At 38.9% G+C, this 14,191-nt stretch overlaps 1 protein-coding gene across 1 annotated transcript in view; it reads right to left on the bottom strand.

The window, feature by feature from the left end:
- Nucleotides 1-10,348: 10,348 nt before the first annotated feature.
- The window catches only part of NELL1 (neural EGFL like 1), a 246,135-nt gene continuing 242,292 nt past the window's right edge, over nucleotides 10,349-14,191 (bottom strand). Inside the window, exons 17-18 of the mRNA XM_026069412.1 lie at nucleotides 12,800-13,024; nucleotides 10,349-10,826 (exon numbers count right to left, since the gene is read on the bottom strand). Coding sequence (XP_025925197.1) covers nucleotides 10,776-10,826; nucleotides 12,800-13,024 — 276 coding nt within the window. The 3' untranslated portion in view covers nucleotides 10,349-10,775. The remainder of the gene's footprint in view (nucleotides 10,827-12,799; nucleotides 13,025-14,191) is intronic.

Here is a 14,191-nt window from a genome sequence, read left to right on the forward strand (position 1 = left end):
ATTTGCAAGAAAGCAAGTGATATAAAAATGGCTATTTACTCTGTAACAAGCAGTACAGTACATTATCACTCGACACTGATGTTGTTAAAGGATAGCAAATCAATAATCAGTTCTTATTCAGTAACTTTGTAAACCATCTGCTTCTATCATTGTAAAGCATGCTCTGCTGCAGCAAAGCCTTTACTGCCAGGCTAACAACCAATTTCTTTTATAAAGTCTAAGACAATGTTTTATCAAAAGGTTTCTAATTGCCTTTTAAATAAGTGAAATGGTTAGGCTATACAGAAATTTTCCAGAGAGAGATAAATTCTAATTCCCTGTGAAAGTTCATCCTCATCAGAAAATATTTTGTTTACCTTTCAAACTCAAAGTTTGTGATCATATGATATATTACATTATTAGACTGTACATAGCAATTTTATTATTACCATTTATCATTTGCTCAGAGCAGGCCCTGGAAGTGCAGCCGCGAGCAGAGCCCACTGCACGCAGCCCTCGTTCCAAACCCTCCCGCCTCCACCCAGCCCTGTCCAGAGGAAACACCACTCAGCTCAGCGGCAGGCCTCAGCTCAGGCATCCCCGAGGCCCTTGCAGGGGTCCTCAGAGGTATCTACTGGTTTTCACTGACCATCTGTGGAGCCTGAGGACTCACTTTAAGGTACTGTTTCACTAAGTATCTGAAATTTGAGAACAATTTAGGTGACTTAGGTGCTTAAGCTACCTCTAGTCACTGGAGATCTAGCCAATGCCAGAGGTGCAATCCACGTCTTCCAATTAATATATGAACAACTACATTGTCACAGTTAAGTCTCAGGCATCCTACAGAATATTTAAGGCATATTATTCCAGGAATAAATGCAAGGATGGGGAATGGAGATAGGAGAACTGCAACCAGAACTTAATTTGGAGGTTTACAAAGCTTCAAATCTCTGGTCATTACTTTTAAACTGCTGATAGAGTCACTGGTTTCTTCAGTGAGTTGTCAGCTCATTAAAAAACAAACGAGCGATGCAGACACTGAGGATCACAGTCCTGCCTTATTTTACTCACAGCCCTTTGCTTTAACAGCCAATCTTGCCTTCACAGCTCCAGCGGGGCAGCGAGGAAATGCAGCACTGCTGGCTTTCTGCTCTGCTTTCCTGTCTCGCCAGCCCAGCACTGGCCACACTCTGACCATGCTCGTCCCATGCCACCAGACTTCAACCTCTGTTAATCTCATAAACCARGAGTAAAAGTTCTCTCCCCCTTACCTTCGGTAAGTAATTTCTGCCCACATGTCTAGATTAAAGCAGCCCAGGCTCCTGGCACACCTCAGCACCCAGCTCCAGCCTTCTGCTCCCACCACGAGCAGCTGCAAGCGCAGATGCGGAGAAGTCACAGCTCCAAGACCCCTGCTGCTGGATTCGGACCATCTCACAGTGATGACCATAAGTGACCACTTACCACAACTCAGCTGCCAGGTGCCAGCTGACAGGATTTGTTTTTAAATAAAAATAAAGCACGGAAGGCTGAAGCAAAGACTCGAACCTTGAGTGCCCATGTTCTAAAGACAAAGACAAAAATCTAATAATCTTTTAGTGTATTGACTGTTCTGAACTACTTCTTTTGGTTTGCTTGGCATCGGAGTCTTTTCTATAAATCACTTCCACATTTAGTGTCACCAGCTTCATGAATTCATTTGTCTTTGCTAAAAGCATCATTGCCTGTGTTGATATTACCTGACTCTTCAGTCCATGTGTTTCTCTTGCATACTCTTCTTGTGATTTAAATTGCCCAATGACATCATATTTCCAACATTAAGCAATATTATTTTGATTTGCTTGATTTCAGTTCCAATTTTCTCTCATGCATAAAGCTAAAGAATCTTTGTGATCTAGAATATTCAGTGATGTCCCATTACATATTTGATATTGGCTTTCCCATTTGTGTACTGTTGCTTTTTCTTTGCATTTGGTGCTAGCTTGAGCTTAACAAACAAGTTATTTTTGCTATAGGCAGTATCCTCATGTCATAAAAATTGCAAAAATCTCATCCTGGAGTTACTGCTYACTTTGATATAATGCTTTATTTTCCTTTAGCTTCTCTCCCTTCCATCTGCAAGCTTTGGCATAATGACTTCTTTTGCCTCAATTACTTAATATCACCCCATACTCTCAACAAATTCCAATAACGAGGACTTTTTTTTACTACACTACTATCTGCACTTCTTTGGCCTCTTTAGAGCTATCGGAACAGCTTTAGTCAAGCTCCATCTTCTTGTTCTTATTACTAAGCTATCACAAATCAATTAACCTTTAGAAATTAAGATCTGATAATCACACATGCCAATCACATCACATTTTTTTAATTTAATGATCTGTGGATCAATTTCTTTCACTTTGATTAGACTTGTTGAAAGATACTCTTTGGATAGGACACATTTTGGGGGTTGAAAATGCTTCTAGAGAACTTTTATGATTTGCCATGGTGCACAGTTAGACCACACCATGACTTACCAGCACAGTGCAAGATGACAGGGAAGTTTTTCTTCATTATAGCCAGTACTATCAATGCTCTTCTCTTGTTTTTCTTTAATATGATGTTGTTACTGTACTATGGCATTCCCATTATGAACTAAAATTGCTAAATGATTATACACTGTTATATTTGTCTGCTCAGTGACAAAGATTTAATGTGTTTCTCCTTAGACTCTCTTTTTGATTTTCTGTTTTTGGTAGGGTGTTCTCTCAGAGGTTTCTTTTCTGCTTACACTTAGACACAGGAGTTAATCACCTTTTGGCATAAATTCAGAGTAAAAACACTGAAAGGAAAGTAGGACAGCGCAAAGGCCACGCTTTACTCCTTTCTGCACATAGACCAGTCTCTAACACCGACGCCTCCTGACAGCTCCCAAACCCATACAGGGAGTCAGGCAAGTCTCGCCTCTATTTTCAGTGAAGGCTCAGATGTATATTCAGGCTCAGCACACTGGGTTTGGCCTGTACCAGAGCCATCAGTCTTTTAAACTGTGGCCTTTCCTGAAGGTCCCCAACACTGCAGTGCTCCAAGGATGGCCTGAGCTCAGGCTGCCCTTAAGGCCTAATTGGTGCCCAGACAGGAGCTTTCAGTGGTTTATGCTGTGGACACACAGAGAAAGGACAGGCTACACATCACCTTGTTTTCCTGGCCTATCCCCTCACTACAGAAATTTTAGCTACTAGGACAACTTTCTTTCTTTCTAGTGGACTTTGCTGTCCAGGGCAGACTGCAGTCCTAACAACAGAAATCACAGAAATTCAGCAGGAAAATGCCTGGACCACTGAAAAAATGTACTTTTTCAAATTACATACTTTTCTAAAGGTTATCTATTAATTTTAGGGTATCTGGGGCATAATTTTTGAACACGTGGGACTGACATTTCTCATTGCTAGCCTTGCAGTGGATCAACTCGGCTGAAATAGATGGCATACCTTTAATTTCACTTGAAGTAATATTACTTATACCAGATAGAAGTTTGCTTTGTTACAGATATAAGGGACATTTTTCACAGATTGCCACATCATTTGTCAAATAATTTCACATAAACTGAGAGATGACATAGAATTAGAAGGCTATGCAGAGGTGAAAAGGTTGTTAGGGATACATTTCTCTTCTCCTGATTGTAGAGGATATATATGTGCACACTATAATCCTATATAGCTTATATTTCTGTAATGCTTTAATTCAGAAAGACAGATAGCTTTGAACTTTCTCACTGAGCAATACTTAGACAATGAAAACCTTCAGCTTAATGCCTTTGAACTTTGCAGGGATTTAGAACTGCCACCAACATTTGTGATTTAAACCATCCTGCATGGCCCTAAAGACTTTTTGGTAATACCTGAATTTTCRTTAAGGGTTGGTCTGAGACTGCTGTCAACCCCGGATGCACCTTTTCTCCCTTCTGCAGATGGGTCTATGGACTTGGCTTCAGATTCAGCCGTGTTCTTTTCACAGACTGCTGCCCATTGAGATGGTTCTGTGAACAACCAGCAGAAAGGATGTGGAGCAGATCATGGTCTAGAGCCATTCTTTCAAATGGGTAGGGATAGCGTTCCCTTGAGAGTCTCCCTGAGAGAGGAAATATTTAAGTAAGAGGTTATAAAGAAATAATAAAGGGTGCTAGGTAATTGATCTGGTCTGGCTGCCTGTAGTTTTAATGGTTTATTCAATATTAGGGTGCAGACTAGACAATAATTCTAGGTGTTTTTTGACTAGTACGAAGGAAATGACCTTTGAATGGAAAAATCTAGTTATGCTTTCCATTTTCTGCTCCTATAGACATGAAAGCAAATATTCTTTTGCTTAGTTTCCACATTCTTTCCAGTCTCTGTTCAAGTTGGAAGACCACAGTGATGGAAAGGTCTGAAAGATCCAGCCAAAAAATTAAGAAAGTGAAGAGCGAACTGTTAAAGAGGGAACAGTCATTTTCTGATTTTAGGACAATTAAGATACTCCCTTTAAAAAAACACCATCTTGACATCACTGGCTAATTAGCTTATTAAGGTGATGGATTTTGTTATGGATTGAACTAACCTCCCTCTGGATCCAGTTCCAGATCCCACCAAGGAAACTTTTCCTTAACCATCCTACATACTAAGAGAAGCAGATCATTCTCGCCACTTCTAATATGTCTAAGGCACCAGCAGAAGAAATTTTCCATAGTTTTTTTCCCTGTGTGTGTGAAGTTTATTTTCAGCTCTGCTTCACCCATAAAGAAGAAACACCACACCATTACTGCCCTGCTGCTGCAAACGGCTTTCTGCAGGCCTCCTCTGGCCCTATCAGTGTGCGGTGGCCGCGGCTGCACTCCCCTCTGCAGCCCCACAGCCCTGCGCTCCTCGGCGGGCACAGCCAGCCTGCAGCACCCGCCTCCTCCCACGGCCACGTGTGCAGCAAGCATTACCTGCCTGGTGTGCTTAAGAGAAGAGCTGAACCTGCAGTTAAATGGCATTTTGTCTCAGCAGCTCCAGCTCTCTCCAAAGAGTTACTGTGCTGTAACACTGCGGGGGGGAAAAAAACTCCAAGCTTTGGCAAAGGTGCTTTGCCCACTACCACACAGGAAATATTTGATTCTGATTTTGAGAAGGTGCTTGTGATTTTTTTGTGGCGGTCTCTAAGAAATACTATTTTTGTATGAAAACCTTTTCATTGGGATGACTTCATGCAGTGGTTGCCTAGTTCAGAAAGCTGTCTTCTATCCTGCAAATCACAGAAGAAATGTGTGTGGCTAGAATGAACTTAATCAGCTAATGATTTAATACAAATTTGAGTAAACAGCCAAACCTGTGGTCAATCTAGAAATCTGCCTTTACAGCTGTAAATGTACCTTTTTGTTGTCCTCAGGAAGCTACAAGAGGGCAGAAGTGAAATTAGTCTGTAGATTTGTGTTATTTTAAAATAAATATTCATTTTTTTGTAACTCTTAAATTAAGATGTAAGCATTTACCCTTAGAGTTAATGCTTACCTTGAGATACCTAGGTAATTCCGTGATTCTTACTTCAGAGACATTGAGTAAAGAAATGCCTAGTTCTAGTCTACAGTCATGATAGTAGCAAAGCCCTCATATTGACTACCATGTTGGATGAGGATTTTGGATAATATTCAGGTAGGAAAACAAATCCTCATATTTAACACTGAAGTGTATGAAAGGGAAATCTGTCAAAACTAGTACAAAGAGGCACTGGATTAAATCATGTATGTTTGCAATTCTTGTGATGCAAAAAGTAGATTTATAGTTCATCAAGCAGCTATCAATATTAGTAATCAGCATTATTAGAAAACAGTATTTTTCAACTACATTTCAATTTTCTGGTAAACTTCTGACCTCTGCTTTGTGTCTGAGTGGTGGTGTGATCTCCTGCAGAATATCTGAGCCTCTGCACTGAAGTGCTTGGCAGTTCTATATGTGTACACGTGCCCACACATAGGCATACAGTAATAAAGAGCTCTGGGATAGGTAAATATGTTATGGTGTCTCTTTTAAACAGTTATTTGAAAGAAACTACTGAACAGAGAACGGTAACTAAAAGCTGCTATGAAAAAGTTTATGAATCTGTTACTGCATCCAGGGCAAATTACAGAACCACTCAACTAGAGGGGAGCAGGCAAGGTATCTCACCAGCTTTTTCCAAGGTGGTTGCACCCAGTCTGGGTGGAGATGGACAAAAAAGAAACATGAATTGTTTCAGATCCCATTGTAGCTACTTCGATCTCAAAGAGAACGTGATTAGACTTGCCTCCAAGCACCACTCAAGATCACTTAATTCACTTAAATAAAACAATCTCATGCACAAATTTAAGAAGAAAATTAATTCAAGTGTGAGATACTGCCAAGGCAAAGATTTGGCTACCAGTCAGAAATCCACTCATCAGAATTCAGTGCATCCCTCCTGTTGTGCAGCTGAAGTAGCAGTAAAGAATTTAAATGATACATGCTTGATTTGGGGGGGTGGGGGGATGGGGGTTGTTTTGTTTTAGTTTTTGACTAAGGAAGGCCACATCCTGTTCTCACATGCTGTGAATCTCCTGGTGACTGCTTCATTAAAAAATTAATTTGGCCCTTTTAATCAGTTTACTGATATACAACCCTTTCGTGAATACCAATCCTGCTTAAGGGGGACTGTTTATTGTGACCTACTAGCAGGAGATAATATTGTTAGCACATACAAGTATTACTTGCAGATTACAAGCAATACCAGTATTTCACCAAAACCTCTCCTGAAGCCAATGACCAACTGAAACAGAATTATTGCTGACTTGTACCCATGAGGGAAGAGAACTGAATATGAAGAACTCAGACACCCCAGCTCGGATTTTACTTTTCTTTTAATTTACACCAGTGCAAGTCTTTTGTCTACAGGCCTTTTTGTGCAAAAAGAGAAAGATCAGGACCTGATTTTTATCTTGCTTACAGCAGTTTAAATCCAGAGGAACTCCAAAGATCATCTACCATAATAGGGACGCTAGTTCGTTGGCAGGTATATACTTCTGACAGCAGAATATATTCCTCAAACAATTATGTCTTATCACAACGCTCACTTAAAATGTTACACTGAACTGTATCATGGGGCCCTTTTAAAATCTTCTCACTAATAATGATTATGTAAGTACATCTGAGACATTCCCATATTGCTCGTAGGAGTTATGATTTAATTCTATTACGATCTATTTCACCATTTGTGTAATCACGTCTGACATTTTACCTTTTGTTTTGTAAAATATTATTGTCTGCCATAGTAAAAATCAGCTGTTATTTTGTTTGCCATCACAATCTGATTAGAAAGATGTTATTAATTAAATGTTGTACACAGTTATACTTGAAAATTCACTGACAGCTCTTGGGAGAAGGTATTACCGGAAGACAGTTGATATTTAGGTCTCTGAGGCAATACAGAGACACTAATAAGTCTCCCACACATTGCTGTGAATTAGGAAGATATTATTCAGTTTTTGTGGCGAACAGGATGGGTTTTCTTTGGCCTTGAATAGTGACTAGTATGGTTACTGGGCTCAGGGTGGTGCATGTTTCTAGGAGCCACTACAAAGGCCCAGGAAGGTGCATGTGCTTCAGCTCAGTGGGTGAGTCTGCAAACACACCGGGGGCAGAAATGAGCAGTCACTTCCCTTACAAGAGGTGCACAGTACCATACAAAGTACGGATTTAGTGCCTGGGATGCACTTTTTACTAAAATGAGGAGGCAAAGATGTTTTATCAGACCTGCAATCTTGCTTTTCTCTTTCTCACCCATTTTTTTGACATCAGATGTTATATGCAGAGAAAATATTCCTTTGCATGACAAATAAGTAGAAAAAGCTATAAAATTCCAACTGCCTATAGTGAGAGTTTGAACTGAGTCCCTTAACTATCAGCAAGTTCCCTTTCACAGAAGTGGCAGACCTCCTCACATTAATCCTATCGTTCTTATATTCTGAGTGGAGAGAAGGACCATCTCACCAACTAAGAAGAGATTTTTAGAAATTATCTTTTTTCTAGCTATACCTCAATTATAATGAACATCATTACTTTTCAGCATTTTCACTGTAACGCCCATAGGTTTTTCTGTTAATAGGGAACTTCATCAAGTCCCCTCAAAAGAAATAGGTTTTGAAAGTTCCTACCTTAATCACAAGGAACACATTGTATTAAATTTTGTTTCTCGATCTGCTGTTTGAGCTGCAGCTGTAGCTTCTGAGTACACTGAAGATATTTTCTAAATGTGATGTGACTAGTGATCAGATTGCTTCATAAGGAAAAGTTCATCATAGTCAGGATAACTGCTTAAAACGCAACATAAATAAACAAGTCTCTGTCAATATTTTGACTCTGTGTAAACAATTCAAGCTGTATCACTCTGGAGATAACAACACTTAATGCTGTATAAGACAGTCTGAAAGGGTTCTACTAAACTAATCTGCATTTTGGTTCTGGAAGGAAATCAGCCTGTGCAGTGAGAAAACATGAGCTTCGCTGCTCCTGTCAACCATCCTCCTAACAAGGTCTGGAGCTTCCAGAAAGCATCCTGAAAAAAAGCTTCACTCTTGCAAGTTAAATGGGAAAAGAATGATTTTCAGACTCTGCACTGTCTTAGATCACATTCACAGACCTCCAGAAACTGGTGTGCATGACAGTCTGGCATATATGTTTTTTTCCACGTACATATAAATGAAGTATTTCTTACAACTTTGATACTAGTGCTCCAGGCAAATACTCTCTCTCCTTTTAGCAACCTCACGAGTTCAAGTCTGGAAAGGGAAAACAAAAGTTTGGGATTTAGGACAGTGATTAGTGTTTTAGGATTCTGCTAATAAAACTACGGGAAGCGATCTGTACACAGGAGTTTATTTAGATGCCCACAAGTTTTAAATCATTCCCCTTTATATCTCAGCCCACTGGATATCTCATCCAACTGAATTACCATTGGGTTTTACAATGTGATATACAAAATGAGCTGACATTATGATTTACAAACATCCTTTGAGTATCATATAAAACACAACTGCTTCCCTTATTATACAATCATTAGGGCAATGCAAATATATTCAGTACATGAGTAGCTGAAAATGATGGGGCATATTAAGAAAATAAACTTAACTTTACCACACAAACCTGTTAGGTAAAACAAACCATGTTAAAAAAAAACAGCAATAAAATCATCTGAATCACTGCAAGTCATTTTTATATTATTTTGCCACTTCCTCCTTATGAGAAACATGACAGTACTTTATTTAAAAGAACACTCTATTTTTTTCACTGTATAGTCACACTTCATTCTTATTAATCAATTTCACATTTCCTGCATGAAACTATGAAGAAGTCACAAATGGATACTTTCCAAACTGTAGCCACTATACTTATTTTTGCACTTTTTTCCAAATACTCAGTGTGTTTAATTAAATGAACAAAAAGCAAAGAACATTACACTAATGAGCAGAATAAAACACAACAGCACGTTAAAAAGGTGACATTTAAGCTGTAGATGCCATCATCATAGAAATATACTCTTGTTCTAATGCTACAAACTTTCTAGCCTCATGAAAAAATGAATTAGACATAAGTTGAAGGGAATGCAAAATCTAACCTTGATAAAGGACTAGGAGTTTTAATTAGTATTTCTGTCTAAACTTAGGTATTAAACAACACTGTGTGGATTGCTAAGTTTAAAACTAAGTCTTTTTGAACATCACAAAATATAAAAAGAGAAAATCTGTTTCTTAAATGTTAGTTGGGTAATGAAAGTTACTAAGTGTTAAGGGCTACTGACCCACACATCTTTGGGTTCAGGTGCTCCTGCACTTTGTCATTACGGTATCAGTGACTGAGAATGGCAGACATCATTCTTATCATAAATTTAAAAAAAAAAGGATTCTGAACTCATCAATATCGCTATAATTAAAAGCAAAATCTTACCTACCATATTCAAACTATATCATCTTAAGGCTCTCTGACYGTTTTATCACTGCACATCCCAGAGGAATTATATCCCTTTCCAACATTTGCAGTTTCTCTTGCAAAACAGAATACTGATAACAGCTAGTGACTCTTTCCTGAATGGTGGCGGAATGTGTTTTTAATTCTGTTTCTCATTATAGGAATCTTGTTGCTGTTCCATATGTTCGGAAAAGAAAGTGCTTTTTTGCCATTTCATTAAGTTCATGGCATTTATTTTATAAATTTTTAAGACAGATCTAGTTTGGTCACTTCCAATCTGTCCAATCATATATACCTTTGAATGTTTTAAAATGTTGGACAGCTGTGAAATATAAGTACTATGCAATTTGACTGTACATACATACATATTTTCATAAATACATCTGACAGGGACCTTGGAACTAAGTATGTGATATCATGGGACAAAAATCACAACAGGCTGTCTTATTTGTAAAATCTAGATCCAAAGTAAGAAAGGCTGAATTCTATCATGTTGTCAATACACAACTTAAAACAAAAATACAGCATTAGTTTACTCATGAAATAATTTAAACATATTTGCAAATGTCTTGACAGGAGAAGTGTGTAATTTACAACACTGAAAACTTTTAACAACCATTGACTTATATGCGTTGTACTGTAAGTCACCCAGACAAGGCTAGCAAGGATGAGCATAGTGATAGGTCCCAAAGGCAACTCCCAAACATCTTCCTCATGTGGAGACTTTGGTAATTGTCTGTTGTATAAAACACCAACTCATATGACTTCATTTCAGATGTTAACTTCATCAGTTTTCCTCACCCAGAACAGTCCAGTCTTACTACTTCAGTTATTGTGAAGACACTCTAAATCCACCGAACAGCAGACATTCCCATTCTGCACAAACAAACAAACGGGAGTTATTCATCCATGTGCAAACAGTCACACAGAACAACCRGGCTGGTGGTACAGAGACGTATTGCTCTTATGCATCTACTGCGCACAAAAAGCATCTGCTTAAGCCATAATCCCATAAAATGCCATATGATGTTTTCATAGGTCCCAACTGTGGTGGCTTTTGAGAAGGAGGCATTCTAAATAGCACTGACTTTATCTGCTCTTTTTCTCCCTGTACAGGCTGTATTTGCCAGTAGTCACAACTGACCTGAACTACACGGGAACTAGATACACAGGTGTGGAAGACTCACTGGTCCCCCATAATAAAATCTAGCACAACATCCACGACAAAGATGACTGGATTTGTTTTCTCCAATGCAAGAACAGAAGTAAAGAGAATTTTTATCAGATCTGACACACAGAGAAGTTGTCAGTTTGTCTGGAATAAGTAGATCGTTCAGATTCTTGATTCATGGCAGAGACATATGGGGAAAAACACCAGATGGCTTTGGAGTTAACTCCATTGTTAAGATATCTTTCCGTTACATCCAGTCATTTACAAAACTTTCTTATGCATTGAAAACTACAATAAGCACCAAAACCCCCACCAGGGTTTCTTCTTCTTTTGTTTTTTAATCCAACACAAACCAATAGGAAAAAACTCTGAAGAATGACAGAAAAGCTAACTTCAAAAATTTTAAGCCCTGGAGCAACAACTCCATTTCACATAGTGAACAGAAGGTTGTGTAAGATTTTATATAACACGAAACAACATTTTCATAATCCTGTTTGGAACTTTTTGTTGAAAAGCAAGAGAAGAATAGTTTTTACTGAGAGTGATACAAAACACAGAATTCACAACTTAGCTTCCATGGAGTTTGATTATGGCAGACTTAATAGCAGTAAAAGGGATACTTTTATCTGTTTTTCATTAGTCCTCATCTGTAAGTAAAATGTACATGCCACAGCCATAATTCCACAGTGCCTGGCTTTGGTGACAGCTACCTTAAGATACCCCTTTTCCCAACCACTTATTCCCACCTCTCTGCTGAAGTTCGCTGCTGCTCCTCACTTTTTACTTTGTTTTGAGTTACACTCTATGCTGGATCACTAACATCATCTTTGTATAAAAAAACTTTAAAGAAAAGTGTGTTCTCTTAATCTGGACCATTTTGCCATTTCTCTTTATATCACAGCCTCAAAACAGTTAGGGGGTAGTGAAGGGCAACAATGGGCAGGAGCAGGTAAGAACCTAACGCACCAGGCTTTGACGCCAGAAAAGAGAAGAAGAAATGCTCTCTGCTCTCCCTCTTGACGCCGGTCCACTGTTGAGGAAGGCATACAAGATTTGTGAGACCTGAGAGAGTAAGCAAGAGGGAACATGGAAAAGCGGCCCTCAGGGAGGTCACTGCATGGAAGACGGGAGACAGGCTACTCCTCTGCATTAGAGCCATTGGATAAAATACACCATAACGAGATCAGGGAGCAGAAACTGTGATGCTTCCCCTCCCTCTGATGCCAAAGGAGCGCCTTCATCTGTGAGACGCAATAGGTTTCAACTTGTTCACCTCCTGGCAAAACTTTTACTAGTGTTTTTCCCTCTGCTTACCAGCTCACATCTCTGTAAAATACATTTTCACAAACACCCACATTAAGCAATTACTAAAATATTATCCTAGATTCATACCAAAGGCTCTCCAGGATTCATACTGAAGGGATCTCCAACAGAGTATTTACAAGTTGCACTAGGGTACTGTGTATCTGTGCTATTTCCAATAAAATAACCATAGAATTGCCATGCTTTGTTTCCACCCTGCAGACCATAAAAGGCACAGGTTTTCTGTAGGCTTTCTCTGCCCTCAGGTCTCATTTACTTCCCTGGGAGTTAGACATGAGCTTCCAAGGCCAGAAGGCAACCCGGTTTTTATGTAGCAACACGCATTTCCATTACTACTCCACCTTGCCCATCGTACCTTGCATTTGCAGGTGGTACAAGGAGATCCAACCATTGTCCATACGGAGCCACTAAGTCTTGTGATTCCGTAGCCATCTAGACAGGTTTTACTGATGTCGTACGTGATGTTATCGGCCAGACAGGGGTCACTCACACAGTGGGGACAGCACTCTCCTTCTGAGATGGCTGTGTACTCGCAGTTTAGATTTGGGCACAGAAGAGGCCAACAATCCACCTCTCCTTCCTGCAAAAATTGAAATAAAGCTCACTGAATTTTTTGCTATTTATTAGCTACTAAGAAACATTGCCTCTTGTTAAATAGAAAAGTTTTATTTTACCAAAATTGAATACAGATTCAATGCCCTCAGTCTAGCCGATCATGTAACTGTGTGTTTGAATACTGAGCTGAACTTTCCTATATGTAGCAGAGTATCAATTTGGTTGTTTCCTGACTAAATGACAAAGCTGTCATCATCGTAGGAGGAGAATTTGAGTTTCTGGGGTTTTTCAATGCAGTGTTAAACATTGGGTTCTAATAATTTTTCATAAACTATAATTTTTGTAGTGATGGCCTTGCAAACTCGCACCCTCTTTCTATCATGGTCACGTAAACATCTCTGTGGCAACCACAGCAACTGTTTAAAGAGGAAATTAACACTGCAGATAGATGTAGGTTACTATGTTTGAAAAACACTGAACATTGATCTAACTAGATTCCTGCTACAGCCAGGAGTCTAAAATGCAGCTAAATGGATTTTACTGTCAATTGCAAAAGGAACTGCTAGACCAATGCCAGTTATGTTCCCCAGAGCGATTTTTTAACCTTTTTTAAAAAGCAGTTTAATGGATAGGAACTTGGAGAAGAAAGAATCATCAGGTCATTTCTGTAGAGTATTTTGTACTTTCTCATAGCTTAAATGTGCAGAAGTTTTATTTGATTCTGAGTAAGTCACAGTTTAGATTTAACAGGCAGTATAAATAAGCAGTATATCAAAGACTGGAAATTTCCACTGGGACTGTATGTATCTTTGATAAAATGAATGGAAAGAAAGAAAACAGACCAGCAATTGAATCTGTTTTGGTGAAGTGCTTAGCAGGAACAACTGGACAAGCACTGTGATTCCAAATCTGAGATGTAGCACTGATTTAGTGAGTGCATCACTGTCTTTTAGCCCTATCTGTCAACTCGGTCACAAAATTAGGCAAAGAAATACTAACCGTGGATTCACTGTCCCTTGTAAAACACATTACAACTAATATTTGCCATTGTTGTGGTCTCTGGATTAATGTCATATAGAAACACAATGTTATACAGACAGCTAAAAATGGAAATAAAAATGGTAATTTTAATGAAGTTCATTGCTGCACTAAGTATATCTGTACAAGAATTAAAGCTTTAGGAAAATATTCT

The sequence above is a fragment of the Apteryx rowi genome, unplaced genomic scaffold (assembly GCF_003343035.1).
Source record: "Apteryx rowi isolate R43461 unplaced genomic scaffold, aptRow1 scaffold_296, whole genome shotgun sequence".
Classification (NCBI taxonomy): domain Eukaryota; kingdom Metazoa; phylum Chordata; class Aves; order Apterygiformes; family Apterygidae; genus Apteryx; species Apteryx rowi.